The sequence below is a fragment of the Astyanax mexicanus genome, chromosome 11 (genome assembly GCF_023375975.1).
Source record: "Astyanax mexicanus isolate ESR-SI-001 chromosome 11, AstMex3_surface, whole genome shotgun sequence".
Classification (NCBI taxonomy): domain Eukaryota; kingdom Metazoa; phylum Chordata; class Actinopteri; order Characiformes; family Acestrorhamphidae; genus Astyanax; species Astyanax mexicanus.
In genome coordinates, this window is record NC_064418.1 from 3,582,239 (window position 1) to 3,602,867 (window position 20,629).

Here is a 20,629-nt window from a genome sequence, read left to right on the forward strand (position 1 = left end):
TGGTGGTGTTGAATGCAGCCCCGCCCTTTGATGAAAAAGTTCAGCATAGCTCAAATTTATTCAAATTAATCTAGCCACCACATTGTGCCCAGCCAATCAGAGAAGAGCAAACACCATGCAATCACAGAAGAGAAGCTGAAAATGGTGAAATATGGATATATAGAACTAGATTAATTACAGTTATACAGTATATTATACAATAACTTGAAGAAGGTCATCTTTTTAGTAACTCCAGTCTGTTATAGTGTGTTACAGTCATGGTCCTTCCACTGGCCAGGCATCAGCGGATGTGTTGGGGAAAGCCTGGAGGAGGGGATGCTGTACAGTTGGATGGACGTTGGCCATCGGACGCAGTCCTCACTGCGCATGACTGACTCGTATCAGCGCTTCATCTGCGAGCCAGTCTTGCTGCCAGCTCTCTCTGCCTCGCAGGCCTTTTCTATTCCAGGACAAGCTTTGCCACAGGCACTGTAGACTCACTGGATGAAGAAAAGCTCAGATTTGTGGACGTCATGCACGCTGCAGGCTCAGCACTGTATGAATCGTCTCGTGTTGTGGACGTCAAAGACGTGTTCGTTTAGTTTCAGCGCCTTGATGCTGATTAAGGCACAATCAGCACAGTGCAAATAAAAAAATAAAGTTTTAATTAGTTTGTTCTAAAAGTTGGAAAATCCAACAACAGGTCATGAGAGGACATCCCTTACAGTCATTTTATCATGAGACACATGCAGATACACTTTACAAAGTTTATTAGATTTTTTTGCATCTAATTCGTCACAACATATGTGTGTGTGCATTGCAAGCATTTTATTGTGGCTTTAAAAGCGGCCGAAACGTTGAGCGCAAACAGAGGGTATATATACACAGGAGGTGGGAATAATCAGAAACTTGGAGAGAGGGAACACTAGAACTAGAATTATCTATTTTATAAACTATCTATTTTATAAAATCTATATCTATTTCATAAAATGATATAGAACGTTGTAATTTGTTTAAAACAAAGACATAAACAATATATTACGTTGATAATTATAAATTTGCACCTTCAATAGCTTTACTCAAAGCTCTCTGCTTGCATCGTGACCACACATACACATTCCTAAATTTCCTTCGGGATGAATAAAGTATCTATCTATCTATCTATCTATCTATCTATCTATCTATCTATCTATCTATCTATCTATCTATCTATCTATCTATCTATCTATCTATCTATCTATCTATCTATCTATCTATCTATCTATCTATCTACACACACACACTTACACACACACAAAATAAGAATTTTAACGGTGTTTGACAATATGGTCAGGTGATATTCCCCAGGGTGCAATGATACTTTACATTACATGAAACAGATCAATACAGACTGACATGGAACTCCTGTGTGGAGCACTATACACTTCACTCTCACTCTCCTCTCTCACACACACACACACACATTTAGGCCAGAGTTAGGCTGCTGGTAACACTGTCTTTTGGAGATGTGCTGAAAATGTCCCAGACAGTGTGTATGAATGGATTAAAGGGGCACTAAACCCCCTGATTGTGGCTGACTCCACCCTCAGCTCAAATCTGAAAAACTGATGTATGGGTTTAGAGGTGGGGCAGGAGGCAGAGCTGATTGGCTGAAATGCAGCAGCAGCAGTGTGCCTCTGATAGCGGTGAGACGGACGCAGATGATTGATTGGACTTCAGCAGGGGGTGGTATCATTTAATGATCTGCATATTGTGAGTATTTCCATTTTTGTGGATTTTTAGTTTAGTGCCTAATTTAACCTTAGAAACTGTCCCTTACACTGTTTCATATTTTATTGATGAATGGACCAATAGAAATTCTCCGAAATGACCTGAAAACATTTTTACATTTTTACACTTTTATTGAAATTTATGTAGGTTTTATAATACCTCTCTCCTGTAAAGTTGCCATTTTGGAGGTACTTGTTTTTAATTGGACAGCAATGTACATATACATTATACATGAACATAAAAATTAGTAATTTGTGATATTATAAAAGACACATTAGAACATTGTCTTTCATTGCAGTCTGATCCAGAACAAAGACTGTTATATACTGGTTTATAGACCTCGCCCATATGCTAGTATCAGAGGTGAGGTACGTATTGTATATTAAATGGAGAGTGATATACAGACTACTGTTGCTTTAATCACAGTAAAGGGTCTCTTCTGCTGACTCAGACGTTTGTGCTGGGTCATGGCCACACTCTGCCTGATTCGGCTGTGTCAGTCTTTGAGCACTTCTGTGGGGAATTTAGGCAGGAAGTGTAGCTTTTTGTTTTAAAGTGGCCCACCTCCCTGTAGGCCCAGTAATCACAGACGGGCGACAAGACCTGGACTTGACAAAAGTAGGTCATTAAAGTGGATTAATGCTGTAATTCGAAGAGCGAAGCACATCCCTTTAATTAAATCTACTGCCTTTTTCAGCTCTGTCGGGACTATTTGTGTTTCTTGCTCTTTAGGCCCAATCCCATTTCAGCTCCTGGCCCTACCATTTACCCATACCCCTTCTTTTCTTGTGTAACACTTCCTCCCCTGGAAATCCTCCCCCTAAGATTTGAGAAAATCCTTGAAGCACCTGATACATCATCAGGATTGCTAAAGTTCAGTAACCTAGCTGCTGCTGGCTAACTACTTAATTTCAGGGTTTTATTTTATTGTATGTCTTCAGAAAGTGGAGAGATGGTACACAAATTAATTATTACTATCTATTCCTTAATTCCTCTGTGATGGAAAGCTAAAATTAGCTTTGATTAGCTTTTATTTTATTTTATTTTTCCATTTCACCTTAAATGCTGTAGCCCCTGCCTCTGTTGCATCATTTAAGGTGGTACGGGAAAGTTAGCTAGCTAGCTAGCTACTGAGATTATCTTTTTTATGCTTGTTATGAAGAATTCTACACATTAATCGATAGTAATATAGTGCTAATCGTCACTTTTAAAAAGGAAAATACTTGTTAGCAATGTTAGCATTTTCAAACTGTTTTAAACTCTTACTGTTAAATTGTGTGGAAGCTTGGATCTTGGAATCTGCGACAGCTTTATGGATTTATGGGAGTTTTCCAGCTGAAATATTCTACTTGGAAATTCAAAAATCTAACATCCGAGTTAATGCAGCATAAAAATATAAAACAAGACACCAACACCAGCACATGAGACTGGGAAAACATACTGCACCAATAGAAGGACACAGAAAAGGGCAAAGTCAGTACAGGGAAACCTTGACAATTAATTAGCTGACAAGTTGAACCAGCCATGTTGGGCACAGGGAAAACACTATAATGTGCAATGCAGGCATTTATTCCAGTACAGGAAAATTAGCAACCATGGAATACAGTATTTTAGCATTCTAATTACTACATAAACAAACCCATACAGCTAAAACAAACAGATGATCATTAAAAGGATATATGAGCAGGAGACATTGAGGAGATAAATCATGGCAGCATGTCAATGTCACAGCCATGTATAATCCTGTTTATACAACACTGTGTCTGTCCAAATGAGGAGATTATGCTGAAAGACTGAATCGCGTACAGCATTTCTCTGCAGCCATGTGCTTAGACCTGCTGCAAAAACCTGCCTGACTGCATTAGGTAGGCATTAGCAGAACGTGTGTGTTTTTTATGAGCTAATGGGCTAACTGTTAACACTTGCCATATGAAAACTGTTGTTTTTTCTCAGCAGCCAGCTTTATCTACAAACTTCCTGTTCTAGTCCTATTGTATATGAACTCAACTTGATTAATTCATTTTACCCACCAGGTCACACACTACAGATCAGAGCTGTGTTAATACTGTCACTGCATCACTGAGTTTATTTTTTGAAGGGCTAGTTATGTTGATTTTTAAGGAATTTTGTGTTATATTTGTTTATATTTATTAACCTCTCAACAGGCCAGGATGTTTGTTACTAAATCTAAAGGGATTTCTATTCTAGCATTACATTAAAAGCTTTTATATTTGAAGAAACTGCCAAATCTGCCAAGATATGTCAAGATATAATGAATAAAATCATTAAATTACCTCTTTCCTGAACTTTATTTTATCAATATATATAAAAAGGCGTTTTGCATCACCTACACCTGTAGCTTATATACAGGACAAGGCATTTTAAGGGTTAATGGGATTTGGCTGTGTCAGTTCAGATAGTTGTGTGTTTTTTCACCCTCTTCTTCTGGTGTTGGTTTACAGGGTGGATAAGGGTCTCCACTGATATGCCTGTATATAAAGAGAACTACTGCTTGTTTGGAGGTCTTGTCATTTACACTCTCTCCTGTTCTAAACACTGCATCTGCCAGCAGTGCCCTGTCTTGTTTTGTGTCTGTTGGTTTAAAAAAGTCTTAACTTTATTGTTGTTAATATATAAGAAGCATGCAATATATGGGTGAAACGTCATTAAAAAAGTCATATTGGCCAGCCCTGTAGTTCTATCTCCCTCTTTTTCCTCTTTTTCTTTTTTCACTTAGTCAATCTTTCTATTTCTCTCTCTCTCTCTCTCTCTCTCTCTCTCTCTCTCTCTCTCTCTCTCTCTCTCTCTCTCTTTCACACACACATACACACCCTCTCACACCTTTAAAGGAAGGAAGCAAAGCTCTGGATCCCTGGTCTGAAAACACAGCACTGCTGCAGTGAGGTAGTGTGTGTGTCGGGGGTGTTGGGGGATACTGTATGTGACATCCACCTTTACAGGCTGTTTGCAGGAATAAGGAAGACTCCTTTGAGAAGGAGTGGTGGAGTTGCCAGCTGCACGTGGGGAGAGGTTGTGGATAGTTAGTGCTGCTGGTTATGAGGGGATGCTTGAGATGATGATGCTGATGCTGAACTCAGAGACATACAGGGGATAGCCAGCTAGGCATCCAAGCATCCAGGCTTGCTTGCACGTCCATCTCTCTCACTCTCTCTCTCTCCACCCCCCCTCCTCCTCCTCCTCCTCCTCCTCTTCCCCATGCACCTACCTCCTCGTGCAACACATGCAACACATTTCTATCACAGAGTATCTCCTCACAACAACACCACCACCACCACCACCACGGACTACTACTACTATACCACCAGCATCAGCACCAGCATCACCAGCAGCAGCAGCATCAGCACGATCAGCATCAGAGCATCCCACCTTTCTTCTTTTCCTCCCCTCCCTTTTTTCTTTCTTTCTTTTTTCTTTCTTTCTCTCTTTCTTTCTCTCTCTATTTCTCTGTTTTTTTTTCCTTGTTTAATTTCTTCATTCCTTTTTTTCTTTTTCTTCTTTTTTAATGTTGTTGCTGCTGTTGCTGCTGCTGCGCGAGCCACCACGAGCGTCCTGAAACCGATCGAGAGTGAGTGAATAATAAGTGAGTGTGTGTGCGTGTGTGTATGTGCGTGTGTATACAGCCAGCCCGGTGTAGAGAGAGAAAGAGCCACGTGAGCGCGTGAGGAGAGCACCGCGGACGGAGGGACGGACCGGGCGCACGCTTTTCCGTCGGCTGGCTCGCTCGACGCGCGCGCCTTCGCGCTCTTCTATGACTCTCTCGCGTCCGCTGACCGGAGAACACGGAGCCGCCGCCGCAGCCGCAGCCGCAGCTCGCGCAGCCAGCTTTGGTCGGGGTCTGCGTTCCCGCTGCCGCCGCAGCTTTGATCCCCATCACTATTTTTATTGTTATTATTACTATTATTATGCAACCGAGAGGGTCTCCTCGGCTCTAGCAGGGTCTCTAAGAGAGAACAGACAAGAAGCTGCCGCCGCCGGACCTTGCCGCTCCTCCTCCTCCTCGCCCCAAATCAAATGTGGTTTCTGTGGAACATCTTCAGCAAAGGAACGCATATGCTGCAGTGTCTTTGTGGCAAGAGTCTCAAGAAAAGCAAGAACCCCAGTGGTGAGCCCCCCGCCTTCTTCTTTCTTTCCTTTTGCTCTTGTTTTGTGTTTGGTGGATGGTGGCACCATCCAGAATCCGCAGTCAAAAGCTCTCTATGTGGCGTGTGTATGTGTGTGTGTGTGTTTGTATATATGTGTGTGTGTGTGTGCAGAGGTAGAGGCAAAGAAAAAAAAAGAATGACAGAAGGATAGAAGGAAGGAAAAGCCAACAAGCAAGCAGCAGTAACTTACAGTTAGACCTATACTGCAACAAATAGAATTACTGCTGTTTGTACTGGTGATGTTGGGTAGGTATTTATGTTGCTACTGGCATTGCCACACTGCTGCTGCTGCTGATGTTGCAGTGCTATGCTAGTAAACCAGAGCTAACGCTAAGCCCAACTTTCTCCCAATGAAGCCCAATCTCACAGGTCTATGCGGTGCTTTTGCTCCCGGCTGGCTGAGGCTGGCCAGCAAAGGTGATGTATGAAGTAGGGTTTTACAGTACTGGTATGAAGTATGGTTGCATGATACTGGACTGACTAAAGTAGGAGTTTCATGACACTTGAACATGATACTAATCTGATACTGGACGGAAGTAGGGTTTCTTGATACTAGTAGGAGTATCAAGTAGAAGTATGGTTTCACAATACTGTACGGAAGTATGGTTTCACAGTACTTGAATGAGGTATGGTTTCACGATACTAGAATGAAGAATGGTTTTATGACACTTGTATAAAGTATGGTTTCACAATACTAGTATGATGTAGGGTTTCATGACACTTGAAAAAAGTAGGGTTATTCTATACTAATCTGATACTAGACTGAAGGAGGGTTTTACGATACTAGTATAACCTATGGTTTCACAATACTAGAATAAATTAGGCTTTTATTACACTGGTATAAAGTAGGGTTATACAATACTAGTCTAATACTAGAAGTAGGGTTTCACGATAGTGGACTAAAGTGGGGTTTTATGAGACTTGAAGGGTTATACAATACTGATCTGATACTAGACTGAAGTATGGTTTCACGATACTTATCTGAGGTATGGTTCCATGATACTGGTATGAACTAGGGTTTTACGATACTAATCTTATACTAGAAGTAGGGTTTCAAGAAACTAGTATGAAGTAGGATTTCACAATACTAGTATAAATTAAATTTTATTCATATTTATATATATTTTACAGGCCTAAAATAAACAATAATAGGCAGATATAATCATTCTCTTGTAGATTTGCCATTACAAAAAGAGAACATTTTCTCATATCTGCCCCCCAATCCGCCAAATAGTTGTCACAATGTGAATATTGCACTTGAATAGTGCATATTACAATGCCAATGCTAGATCAATATATTGTATATTGTGCAGCCCTTGTATAAGACAGTAAGCGTTAGAGGTGTGCCAAAAAATCGATTCACATAAGAATCTTGATTCTCATTTACTACGATTCAGAATCGATTTAAAATGTCCCAAAATCGATTCTAAGGTCCAATCCCATTTCTTCCCTTGGCCCTACCCCTCACGGTAAGTTCACACTGCAGCGGCACGAAGCGTTTTTCGCTCCGCCTCCCACTGCCCAAAGCGACCGTGGCCGCTGCAGTTTGAACTTACCGTCAGACCCACACAGAGCGTAGGTGTATGAGAATCACCGGTAAGATGGCAGAACAAGCACTATATTACCTTAGATTAACGTGTAGTTTTAATGTTTTATGGCAGAATGCTTCATAACAAGCATAAAAAAGATCGCTAGTAGTTAGTTTCAGTTTCTGTTAGCTAGCTAACTAGCTAACTTTCCAGTTCCACCTTAAATAACGCTACAGGTGTCAGCGGGCTGCAGCATTTAAGGCGGAACGGAAAAATAACAATAAGCTAATCAGAGCTAATTTCAGCTCCCCATCACAGAGGAATTAAGGAATGGACCATATGAATTAATTTCTCCACCTCCTGCCCCCTTTCTGAAGAAATACAACGGCCTAAAATTAACTAGTTAATCAGCAGCTGCTCCTGAACTTTAGCGCTTCACTGCTATCATCACATCAGCCCAGCAGCGTCACCTACACACCACCGCTAGTAGCCTGGTAATAAAGCAGTGTTATTTATTATTTATTTATTGTTCATTAACGTCATTGTGATATCCCAGTGATTCCTCTGTCACTGAAGACCCACATTCCTGCACATTTTATTGTTTTTGTAACACATTACCTGCTCCAGGACCAGTGTATATTTTGGAGGCTTTTTTTTCAATAAGTTTTCAATAAATTTTTATAAATCAAATCGTTTTGAATCAAAAATCGATTTTGAATCGAATCGTGGCCCCCAAAATCGGAATCGAATCGAATCGTGAGATAGTAAAAGATTCCCACCCCTAGTAAGCGTATCCTACTCTCTAGCTGGAAGGCTGTGTGTGTTTAGAACTCTGTGCTCTGATAGTGGTGTTTTTATTTTTAAAGTAATAGAATTGGATTACTGCAGTTTCTGAGCTCTGTCTGCATCACTCTCCCAACTCAGCCTACTAGCCTTTGCTGTTATTGTGATTATGATAATTGATAAATGATGATAGTGGCTCATGCGTACTTCCTGCTACTTACGTGCAAATGAGAAGAAAATGACATAACAAGCCTAAAACAAGCTTTTCCATCTTGAGCCACTTTATTCTTTATACCTGCAGTTGTAGCTCGCTACTTCAGTCGTGCGTATACAGCACTGTTGCAGTTGCCCTGCTGCACACACACACACACACACACACACACACAGAGGCACGCAGGAAGAGAGTATTATGGTGAATAAATGCAACGCCTGCGCATCGCTGTGTTCCAACAGGCTGTTTGCTGTTGATGGAGTTGATGATTGGATGTGTTTTCCGCTCAGAAAGAAGTTGATGTGCCTGATAGCATGATAGCTCATTACAGGCTTCTTCCATACACACACACACATACACACACACACACACACACACAGGCACACATGCTCTATGCACTGCAGTGTTTGGAGATGGGCTGCCGGTTTCTCCCTTTTGCTGACACTGCATGAATCATGGCAGGACTCTTTCCGTTTCTCTTCCTCACTCATTGCATTGCTTTCAGTGCACTTGCCCACATTTCTTGCCCCTTTTCTATCTTCTCTTGACTCTTAGCTCTTGACTCTTGATTCTAGACTGTGTTTTATCCTTTTAGCTGCAGCTTTGTTTGGTTGGAGATTGTTGTAAAAATTAGCTGCAGTAACTTCAGAAAGTGGTCTGACACTTTGAGGATGATTGTGTTTGATAGGCAGAGGTTGGAAAGGGCAGCATGCCCAAGGAAAGCATGATGTCTCATAGTACAGTAGCACTTATAGAATTGTTGCATCAGCAAAACGTTGACTTAAAGGGCCCATACTCTGCATTCTTCTTTGTGTATATGTATGAGGTTTGTGTAGGTTTTAGTAGCATCCATCATCACTTTATTGCTTATTAAACATCAACAGGCTACTGTTGTTACTGTGCTTTAAACACTAGAGTATATATGTGTAGCACTGTGTTGGAATGGTGTTTGATATAGAAGCTGAGATATACCATTCAATAGCCAGTAATATGTGTATTCACAAATAAAAATAACTCAGATTTATAGATGTGAATGAGTTTTTAATATTATTTTTATGTAATGAAACTTCAGTGCTTAGCTGAGTAAAAGTAATTCGCTTAATTCCTTAATTATTACAGACTTTTGTGCTGAATGCATAGTCTGATTAGGTAACAAGTCAACTATTATTTGTGCCATGCCCTCTATCTAGGCTTCCTCCAGGTACATGCTTCCTTCTGTTCTTAGCTTTCTCAATCGGTTCAAAACAATAGCAACAGCTGAACATGTGATTAAATGTGAAATGTTCTGATATTAAGTGAGAAAATAGGTAATCTGTAAAAAGTAGATCACTTTTGGTGACCCTCCCCGTTGCCTTTCTGTTCCCAGCTGCAGTTACAAATTAATTTTTTTTTTATAATCCACATTTTTGATTATGTCGACTAAATGTAGCTGCTCTGTTTGCACGTGGATCTTCTTACATGGACCCAAACTAGTTAACCATATGGTACATATGGTATATACAGCCAGATAAATTGCGTGAGTTCTGATTGTCTGGCATTGTGCCACTTTTCCAAAAAGTAACAAAAATAGCCCAGGCTGACACACTTTATAACTTCAGTTTGAGTAGGTGGAGCTAAACCGCTGTAGTCTGGATATGCCCTAGATGTAACAATGACTTTTTTAATATGGCGTGTTTGTGCGCTTTAAGCACATGTTTCCTTATATATTAAGGAATTGATATATATAATTTATATAATGTCTCCCAGTATTTTAAAAAGAAAGCAAAGTTTACATAGTGCATCACAGTATTTTATATTAAAAAAAGGGGGAAATTTTAAATAATGAGTAGCGCAAAAGTTTTGTTCATTGGTTATACATTTGCCTTATTACATATGGATGTCAGTGATGGGCCCTATCAGGGTCAATAATGGGACCTGTTGGGGTTTGGAACTATCTGATTTGTATTCTGCACATGGAGTCTAAATGAGACCCATGTAAGATTATGGTGCACTTTTAAATGCCCACCTAAAACCCACCTGAAACCCACCAAGCCCACGTTCCACCCATGTGAGCATGTTGGCAGGGGAGCTCTTTATAACAGCAACACATTGTTATTAATTAAAGAGAATTTTATCAAGTGGTAGCCCAGACAACAGAATCTAAAATAAACACTATGCCTCTGTTTTGTCGCCTGATATGTGTTTTAAGTACCAAGCCGAACGTGTGATTCATCACAGGATTCACACAAAACAAGGACTCATTGTATATTCAGGACAATAGATGTTCTCACGTCTCTTTTTGAGTTGTAATAACGTGTCACGGCCTACGTTAACACGTTCTGTTGATTGCTGCCAGAACGAAAGCAGCAGTGAGGCTGTACCATAATGCCAGGACTACTGTATAGGCCTATGAGAGATGGCAGAGTAGGAGTGCTGATTTAGGAACAGTTCTAAGATCAGGTCTGGGTTTCCAAAAAACTCATAGTACAAAGACCACAGTAAACAATAGAGTGAGGAGCTTACTGAACACTGTCTTATCCAGATAAGGTGATCTTAACACTAACTTGCTGTCAAATTGCTGTTGATTATGATATTTTTGTGCCCTGATATGATTTCTAGTCTTTTAATACTGAGTATCAACTGATACTGATCCAATCCTATCTTTGTGTTTCCAGTAATCCAGTCTGACTCTCTTCCATGACCATTTAGCTCCCAGTTCCTCCAAAAAGTTGGATACATGTGCTATGATTTGGGTGGTAACACTTTCTATAAACCCTATAAACATACTTAAAACACATTGTAAGATGTAAGAAATATGGCTACAAATATTTATATATGCATAACACATTATAGACATGTTAATTATGCACTATGAATTGTGATATTAATGCATCATCAGCTGTGTTTATAAGATGTTATGTCACCAAGAGCCTCAACAGAGCTCAACAAACCACCTCTTTTTAAAATGCTGCTGATGCAGCATTGCTGAGTAGCATCATGACATCACTCTCGGAGGAAAGCGCAGCGATTCTGTTCTGATACATCAGCTCACAGATGCAGCCTTGTGCTGATCCACATCACCCTTTTGGAGTGATGAGGGAAAAAAAGGCGCCATCTACTGTACCCACCCAGAAAGAGCAAGGTCATTTGTGCTCTCTCAGGGCTCCGGCAGCTGATGCTACAATGATGCTACAAGCTGCATGACTGGGATTCGTTGCTCTACCACCTAGAAGAACAATTTTGTTCAAATATACCGACTTTAGCATTAGTGCTTTTGTGCTATGTAACCCAGTTTTTGGTAGTGGGTACCTCAGAATCAGGGTATATCAGCAATTAAAATCTAATGCAGTGTCCTAATGCAGTTATACAGTGAGATAGATCCTGGATCAGCACTGTAAGTAATCCAAGCCTGATGGATAAATTGTGGCCCTTGAACTTTAATTCTCAGACAGAGAGCTCATATTCAGTCTGACACATATACTTGTAAATATAACCATCATCTCCTCTATTCTGACAGTGATTAGAAGTAGCAAAGCATGAGCCTTTTTTGATTACTTTGCCACGGCAATTACGAGCCCTCGCAGCTTGGCATTAATGAAGTGAGTAGAAAGCTGTACGGGCTCGCTGGATGCAGTCTACAGCTCCCGACCTGTATTTTTAGAAACAGGAACCAGGGGTAGCGCAGCGGCCGAGGCCTTAGCGTTAGCGTTAGCGTGCTCGCTCTGCCTTCCCTCTCTGTAGGGTTGGGCATTATATAACGATGTTTCTCAACTCCAAACCCTGTCAGTGCTCCCGTTCTCTTCATACTTGCCTTGTTTGTCTTCATGCTTTGAAAGCAGTGCATTCTGAAGAGTTTTAGAAGTGCACTTTCTGTGGATGCCTTCTGCTCCAGCAGATGGCACTTTCAGATAGCCCCTGCGTTGGCGATCGTTCACCTGGCAGGGACAAAGTCTTGCGCTTGGCAGTGCTGGGAGTGCAACTGTGTGAAGGCCTGTGTTTGCTGACGCTATAGACATGGGGTAAACACAGGTTTGTTGTTTTATTGTTTTATTTGTTTGATTTCTCTGCAGGGTATCTGATATCTGCTCCACTAGGAGATCTAGGAGGTCACTTAACTGGGTGGTGCTTAGCATCCACTGAAAAAAAAGAGTAGAAAATCTACTGGTATGCTGGTACAACACAGAACAATCCATAGCGTTTCTTTACATTACTTAATAATTGTATGTTGTAGAAATAACATAATTATTTTGTGTTCAAACTTCTGCACACAAGGTATGACCTGAATTCACAAACTAATTTAATTGTCCACTGGCATTTTTTGGTGTTTGAGATTGTCTTTCCAGGCTGTGGTTATAGGTTTGCATGCCTTCTCTTGTGTCATGTCTTATATTTAGGCAGTGCAATTTTGGTGAGTAAATCTCAGAACTTTACAATTGGCTCATAGCACTGTCCAATTCACAGTATTTGCTTACTGTAGATGTGTGTTCCCTCACTTATTATCATTGTATAGTCTTTCCCTCAAACTACATTTTCAATTTCTTTTTAATTAAAGGCTTAGCTACTAAAATATAAGATTGTGCTTGCCCAAGAACAGGCAGAAAAATGAAAACGGGCAGAAACTAAAGTCACTCTGTCAGGAATGACCCAGGCAGGGAGACGAGGAGACGGACGCAAGTGCAGGTAGGGACGAAACGAATAATTTAATAAATATATATATAAATAAATAACAAAGATAAACAAATAACAAAGAACACGTAATAATAAAGTAAACCAAAACAAACGTGAGGAACTAGTGAACATAAACTAAACAAACAAGAAGTACTAAAGATATAAACAAACAGGGAGTAAATAAACAAATAAACAAACAAAGCTAAGAACATAAACAAGGAATAAACAAGAAACTAGAAACTACCAAAAATAACCAAGAAATAAACAAAACTAAACAGGGCAGGGATATATATACACGGCAAAAAAACAACAAGAAGCAAAACACTAAGCAGGGAACTAGGGAGCGACAAATGACACAAGAATAACCAGGAGAGACAAAACAACAGAGGAAGGTGCAAAGACTGACGGAGACAAAGTGGCAGAGGAGGGCTAATATACTAACATAAAACACACTAGAATTGGAAACACCTGGGGAAGGGGCGGAGCTACAAATGAGAAACACGTGGTGGAAATCTACTGACAAGAGACACAAAAGAGCACAGGTCACGTGGGAACAACACAGAGACAAGACCAGGATATGACACACTCCGAGCGCGACAGAGAGAGAGATGGGGGATGAACGTAAACAAAAGCTCACCAGAGAAGCATTTTATTTATTTATTTATTTATTTATTTTTCATTATCGTTCATTATAGTTCAAACAACCTCACGGGTCAGATGTTTCATGCTTGCCTACTGCCAACCCCTGCAATACAGCATTCAGTGCCATAGAACAACTATCCATCTTTAAATTAAGTTTAAAGTTTAATTTGTTTGTGAATATTAATATCACATTTCATTTTGCTTTTTTTCCTGTCACAGAAAGCTTTTAACACATTTACATGCTTGCTGGTTTTCTAGTTTTTGGAATATGGTTATTTTTTTATGCACAGCTTGCTCCTGAGATATAAAGGGATTGCTTCAAAGCAGTGCTGTTTATGGAAACGCAGGCCTCCACTCAGATCACAGAATCACTGCTCTTTACAACAGTGATGGTTTACTTTGCGGCTGTAAGATCGAACCTGCCTCGGCACAACGTGAGGCCAATACAGTGTGTTAGCGAGGCGGTGTGGTGTGTGTGGTGTGTGTGTGTAGTGGCACACAGCCCTCTACCAAGCGGCAGCCTCTGTGGTCTCTGTGGTAGCGCATCAGTTCTGCCTCGCATTGTGTTCACATCACACTGTGACAGTGCACTCTGATGCTGATTCTCAAAGCGAGCCTGAGATCTGCAGGCAGATATTGTGCTGACTGTGTGTGTGTGTGTGTGTGTGAGAGAGTGTGTGAGTGCAGTGATTCTCAAGCCTGACCTGAACTGTGTTTTGTTTGCCTGCTGTAAAAGACATTGAGCTTATTTATTTAGTTAGAGTTAATTTGATTAAGTATAAATACAGGGGTTGGACAATGAAACTGAAACACCTGGTTTTAGACCACAATAATTGATTGTGGTGACGGACAGTTCTGGTGGAAACAGGAGAGTTGAGGTGCACATTGAATTCTGCCGTGATTTGATCAGCCGTGGTTTTATGTTTTTTGGATACAATCCGGGTTAGCACCCGAACATCCCTTTCAGACAGCTTCCTCTTACAGCGTCCACAGTTAATCCTGTTGGATGTGGTCGGTCCTTCTTGGTGGTATGCTGACATTACCCTGGATACCGTGGCTCTTGATACATCACAAAGACTTGCTGTCTTGGTCACAGATGCTCCAGCAAGACGTTCACCAACAATTTGTCCTCTTTTGAACTCTGGTATGTTTGAACACCTATAATGTTGTGTGCATTGCAGTATTTAGAGCAGAACTGTGCTCTTACCCTGCTAATTGAACCTTCACACTCTGCTCTTACTGGTGCAATGTGCAATTAATGAAGATTGGACACCAGGCTGCTCCAATTTAGCCATGAAACCTGAAATCCCACATTAAAATTACAGGTGTTTCAGTTTCATTGTCCAACCCCTGTATATCGTCTCAGACATTTTAATAAATAATATTATTGTAATTTTAAGATCATTTCAATGCCACTAACATTGTGTGGCAATGACCAAATAATTACATAGTAAAGCATTCATACCTTTTTAAAGACAACAAATGTGTAAGTAATCATACTTACTCATAGGGAAATATATAAAAAAATACTTAAACAGGTGTGTTGGAGTTTTGTGAACAAAAAGTCATACAGAGGCTAGAAGTTTTTGCACTTCCTGGCAAACTGCAGGTTTCAAAGGGCCTCTTCTTTTCCCCACTCAGGGCTCAGAGCTGTTGTTTATAGCATCTACTCTGATTAGTGCTGCCACTTTCCTTAATTGTAATCTGTTCAAAATGTTCCTCATAATGGCCTGAAAGATTGCTGTGTAAATATTGTCCTATCTGTCAAAGCTTTCCACACAGTGCATGAATTTACAGTGAATCTGATTTATAAACACATGCATATGCCCTTTTAGATTTTGTGCAATGAATGATTTATTAATTATTAATATTCATGCATTGCATTTGGAATAGAAAAATGGGTAACACTTTCTATGAATGTCATCTTTATAAGACTCTATAAACATACTCATAACACATTATGATGCATTCATAAGGCATTATAAACATGGCTATACATATTTATAAAAATGTATAACTCATTATAGCCGTGTTTATTATGCATCATGAACTGTGATTATAATGCATTAATAGCTGTGTTTATAACATGTTTTACATCAATAGCAAAAAAACTCAGTCCCTGCTTGCAGATTTTATCATGACTAAAAAAGCTTCCAACTTATAAACACACCCTCAATAATTCTATAAATATATTCTTGTCTTGAATATAGTATTATTCATAGTCAATTATGATGCATTATAACAGGTATTTGTGTGCTCTAAGTAAAGTGCCAGACTTTCATTGTAGCACTAGATTATTAATGATAGATATCCTATTTTAGCATATATATATTATAAGCACAGCTTATAATGTATTATGCTCACAGGTCATGATGCTTAAGAAACATGGCTATAATGGGTTATGCATTTTTATAAATATTTATAGCCATGTTTATAATGCCTTATGAATGCATTATAATATGTTATGAATCTGGTTATAGCGTCTAATAAAGATGACATTCATAGAAGTGTTACTGAAAAATGTTTAAATATCAGTCATGTTAATAGGCATTCCTGGCTAGGTAAACACAATGGGCAAAATTAAGATCTGGAAAAATATTTATGTCAATGTCCATATATTGTATTATAAGATTATAGCATTGTGCTCCATTTAACACATTTTTAGGATTGCTTATTTTACACTTTATACTTTATACACGTTATACATTAAATCCAAGAAATTCAGTCCCAACATGCAGAATTATGCATTGTGACTAAAAAACTTCTAACTTGCCAAATATACAATAATACTCAGTAATACTCAAATTATTTTGAATCACTCATGAATTATACTTTTCTTGAATATAATATTAGTTATAATCACTTATAATCACATGCATTATAACAGTTGTGCACTTCATGTTGGACAAGATTATTCATGATAAATATATAATAATGTAACATACATATTATGAGTACAGCTTATAATATATCATGATCACAATTCAATGCATGATATACTAATAAGTTATGCATTTTTATAAGTATATATAGCCATGTGTATAATGCCTTATGAATGTATTATAATATCTTATGAATGTGGTTATAGAGTCTAATAGAGATGGCATTCATTGAAAGTGCTGCCCAAAATACAATATGATTCAATACCAATATTTTCAGATAACAGATAAAATAATTTTCAGAGCAAGTGCTTTATGTCTAATTAAACTCCAGTCATTGTGTTTGTAGTGAGATTTAATTCTCTTTAGCTTTTAGTTTTATGAGTTTTATGATTATGTTTATTCTTCATAGTTAATCTGCAGTTAAGGTCTGCATGTGTGTATACAGTGCTATAGGAGCAGTGCAGCAGTGACGCTGACCTTGCATAACTGGCCTCTGAAGTAGAGCACTCTGCCTCAGAGTTAAGGTTTAGCGAAGGGTTAAGTAAGTCTGAGCGAGGACATAATTAATTCAATTACATAGGCTAATTAAGCAGTAGGAGGTGGTGCTATGCATCCTGCAGCAACTGTACTGTAGCGTGTGCTCTTCAGCAGAGTGGCTCTAGTTACACAACACTGAGAAAAAGAGAGAGACGTTAACCTTTATCTGGATATTTATCGCAGTAGTAGCTATCCGTAAACAAGAGTTTCATGTTCAAACTGTGTGATGTATTTATCCCTCTCTTTCTGTATTTATCCCTCTCTTCTGCTTCATTCGAGGGTTGTAGCATTGCTGGAGATCGCTCTCGAAATGACGATCCTCCAGCGCGGACCTGCTATCTTACTCTCGCTGTAATTACAGCCAAAGAGTAGATGGTGCTTTATGAGCTCTTCTCTTAGGCATTAAAGCCCACGTGGGTCTCTCTGCGATATTTTTATGACTCATGAAAGATGCACAGATGCATTTCAGGATAAAAGCAGGGTTAATGTTAACATTGTTTTAAAGATATAAACAGAAATACAACCCTAAATCAATACAAAAAGGAAAGAAAATTGACCAAATATATATATCTTATTTTTGGCAGCAATATATTTGTAATGTGTATTGTGTATTGTTGGAAAATGCATTGATTTCTTAGAATAGATTTGGTCTTAAAGACAGGATTTGTAGCTTGAAGATAAATGATAACACCCCCATACCTCGACATATCCTGGATTTTGGACTTGATGCTGATAACAGTCTGGATGGTCCTTTTGTGTTTGTATAAGCAAGTTTACTTACCTGACAGTAAAATTCAAGGCAAAATTATTATGCAAAGTAATTGATAAAATGCAAAAACATCAGTTAAAGTAACTTAACGTTAACAATTTATGCATATAAAAGACATATTAGGGCATAATAGATCTTGCTCTTCCTCCTTTTTTTATCACTCAACATGGGTGTATATATATGCTGATGTACATTTCTTTTTGTACAATGTATTTAGACATAAAGCAAATATTCCTCATTTTAGTATTGGGGTTTTTGATATCACTATTATTGGTGTAATTATTATTATGATTAATATTATTATTAATATTTCTTTAATTACATTTTAAGTCTTTGTAAGGTGCTGTTGTTTACAAAGTTTTGTTTTTACTTAATGTTTAATACTATTGCAATATAAAAAATGTATTTTTTTTTTTTGGTTGCAGTAGTATATTCTTAAAATTGATTAATTATTATTATTAGTGTTCTAATAATAATAGATCCCAGTGCTGATTTATAAGTCTTGGAGGAAGCATGGTCCAGCATTAACTCTATTGGTGGCATTATATAGTTTCTATCACCTAAAAAAAATGCCAATTTAAAAAAAGTCCTATTTATTTGTGAGCGTTTCTATTGGTCCATTTCTCATTAGTTTGTTACAAAATGAAAAGAGAAGCTGCCAGATTTAAATGATTTTGTCTGATTTTTGCAAGGTTAGAAGGTTAGTAAGCTGCTCAAATACATGTGGGGTACAGTGCCGAGTGTGAGGGTGAGCTCACTCCACACACTGCAGCCCCTCTCCTGTGTGTGTGTGTGTGTGTGTGTGTGTGTGTGTGTGTATGTGTGTACAGTCTGAATGTCTCTGTATTGTCTGAGCTCAGGGTCAGTGTAGCCGAAATCTGTGGAGGCATCACCCTGCAGGAGACCAGACGCCTGCTTCTCCTTCACACAAAGAGCACGCTATATCCCACAGCCTCTACTAAACAGCTTTTACTGAGACGTCATTGAGTTCATGTCTGAATTAGAGTTTCAAAACTTACTAATATTATGCTAACCATACACTACATGACTTTGAAAAGACTCTGAAAAGACTTTTAACACACTAAAGATTTAGCAAAGACTGGGGATCTTGCAGGATCACAATTTGCAACTAGATTCATTTTAAGATTATTTCCCATCATGCTTTTGTTGAAGTTTACCTGGAAAAGAGAAGCTGTTTAGCAATGAAGCAGAAACACCTTGCATCACCTTTTGGCCACAGCTGCCTTTGTGTATCAATACACTGTGATTCATCAGAGACTCACAAGTTTTGTCCCCACTTTGCCCTTTGCCACAACTTACAAATAAAATGTTACCGTGCTTAAAATACTGTACATATTAGAAAGAACCATATAAGGCATACTGTATTAACTGCAAAATGTGTTAGATGTTAGATAATGGATTATATACACTACCAGTCAAAAGTTTTGAAACCCAATTTTTTTCTTAATTTTTGCCATTTAAGCTCTTCAGGTCCAGTACATTAATATATTATTATTGTAAAAAACGTGAAAACAAATCATATATTGTTTAAAAATAGGAGGTGATTTTTAGCTAACAAATAATTAGTTAATAGCTTACAGCTGGTACCAATGGAAATACCAATGGAAATACCAATGGAGTTTTGGAAGTGGATTTTAAAAAGTCTCCAAAGTCTTTGTCTGTAGTAAAGCAGTGCTGGAATATATGGAGTTACTTTACTCTCTACTGCAGCATTTACACACTTACACACAGTGCATTCATACGTAATATCAGCATAATAACTAGAAAAAGTAAATGACAATATTTTTATTTGGAATTTTGGAGAAATGCTGTCTGTAGTTTATAGAATAAAACAACAATGTTCGTTTTACTCAAACATAAACCTATAAATAGCAAAATCAGAGAAACTGATTCAGAAACCTGAATGTGAAGTGACCTCTTACTTTTTGCCAGAGCTGTACATCACAGAATTGATTTCTGGTTTTAGGCTTCTGGCTTTGTCTGGTGTTTTTGTCATTTCTAGAGCTCATAATTTTTTTATTTTAGTTTTTCTGAAGTAATAAAGTTTCTACGTTGTGCAATGCTGATGAATGTTTATTTACCCAGCCTTTTCTGGGAGATAAATCTACTGTTTTAGCAGCAGCTACGCTGCAGAAACAGACCTTTTATGATTTCCCAGTGGGAATTGGTCAAGAGCTAGCTCATTTAAAACTGGCTTACAGTAGTTCTGTTTCAGAGGCGTTGCTATAAAACTTAAAGGTTTTCTCAATGAATGGATAATAAAACATTACATTTAAGTTCTATAAGATTTTCTCTGTGCAGTTCGTATAAAGAATTAAATCAGACAATTGTGGTTATTATAGTAACAATGAATAATGGCTTGGCATGACTGATTTTTAGTATTCGCTCACCCGTCCAAATCACTGAACTCAGGTTCCAGTCACTTCCATCACCACAGGTGAAAAAAAGCAAACACTTAATCATTCACACTCCAATTCCCAGCATGCACTCACACTGGACTCCCCTGACTCTGTGACGCTACAGCATTCCCACTCCCCCAGTTACTGATTGTTTGCACCTGGCCTTTGTACCTCTCTGAGTATTGAATCTAGTTAACTAACTTTTCTACAACGCATTTCCTTCGTTCATTGCCGTTGTTACCTGTTTTTGTTTCCATCTACCGATTTCTGCCTTGCCCTCTTTATTGTTTGTTTCCG

At 38.6% G+C, this 20,629-nt stretch overlaps 1 protein-coding gene across 1 annotated transcript in view; it reads left to right on the forward strand.

Moving 5' to 3' along the window:
• The first annotated feature begins 5,061 nt into the window (after positions 1–5,061).
• fgf14 (fibroblast growth factor 14) overlaps positions 5,062–20,629 on the forward strand; it is a 202,934-nt gene continuing 187,366 nt past the window's right edge. Inside the window, exon 1 of the mRNA XM_022680632.2 lies at positions 5,062–5,872. Coding sequence (XP_022536353.1) covers positions 5,782–5,872 — 91 coding nt within the window. The 5' untranslated portion in view covers positions 5,062–5,781. The remainder of the gene's footprint in view (positions 5,873–20,629) is intronic.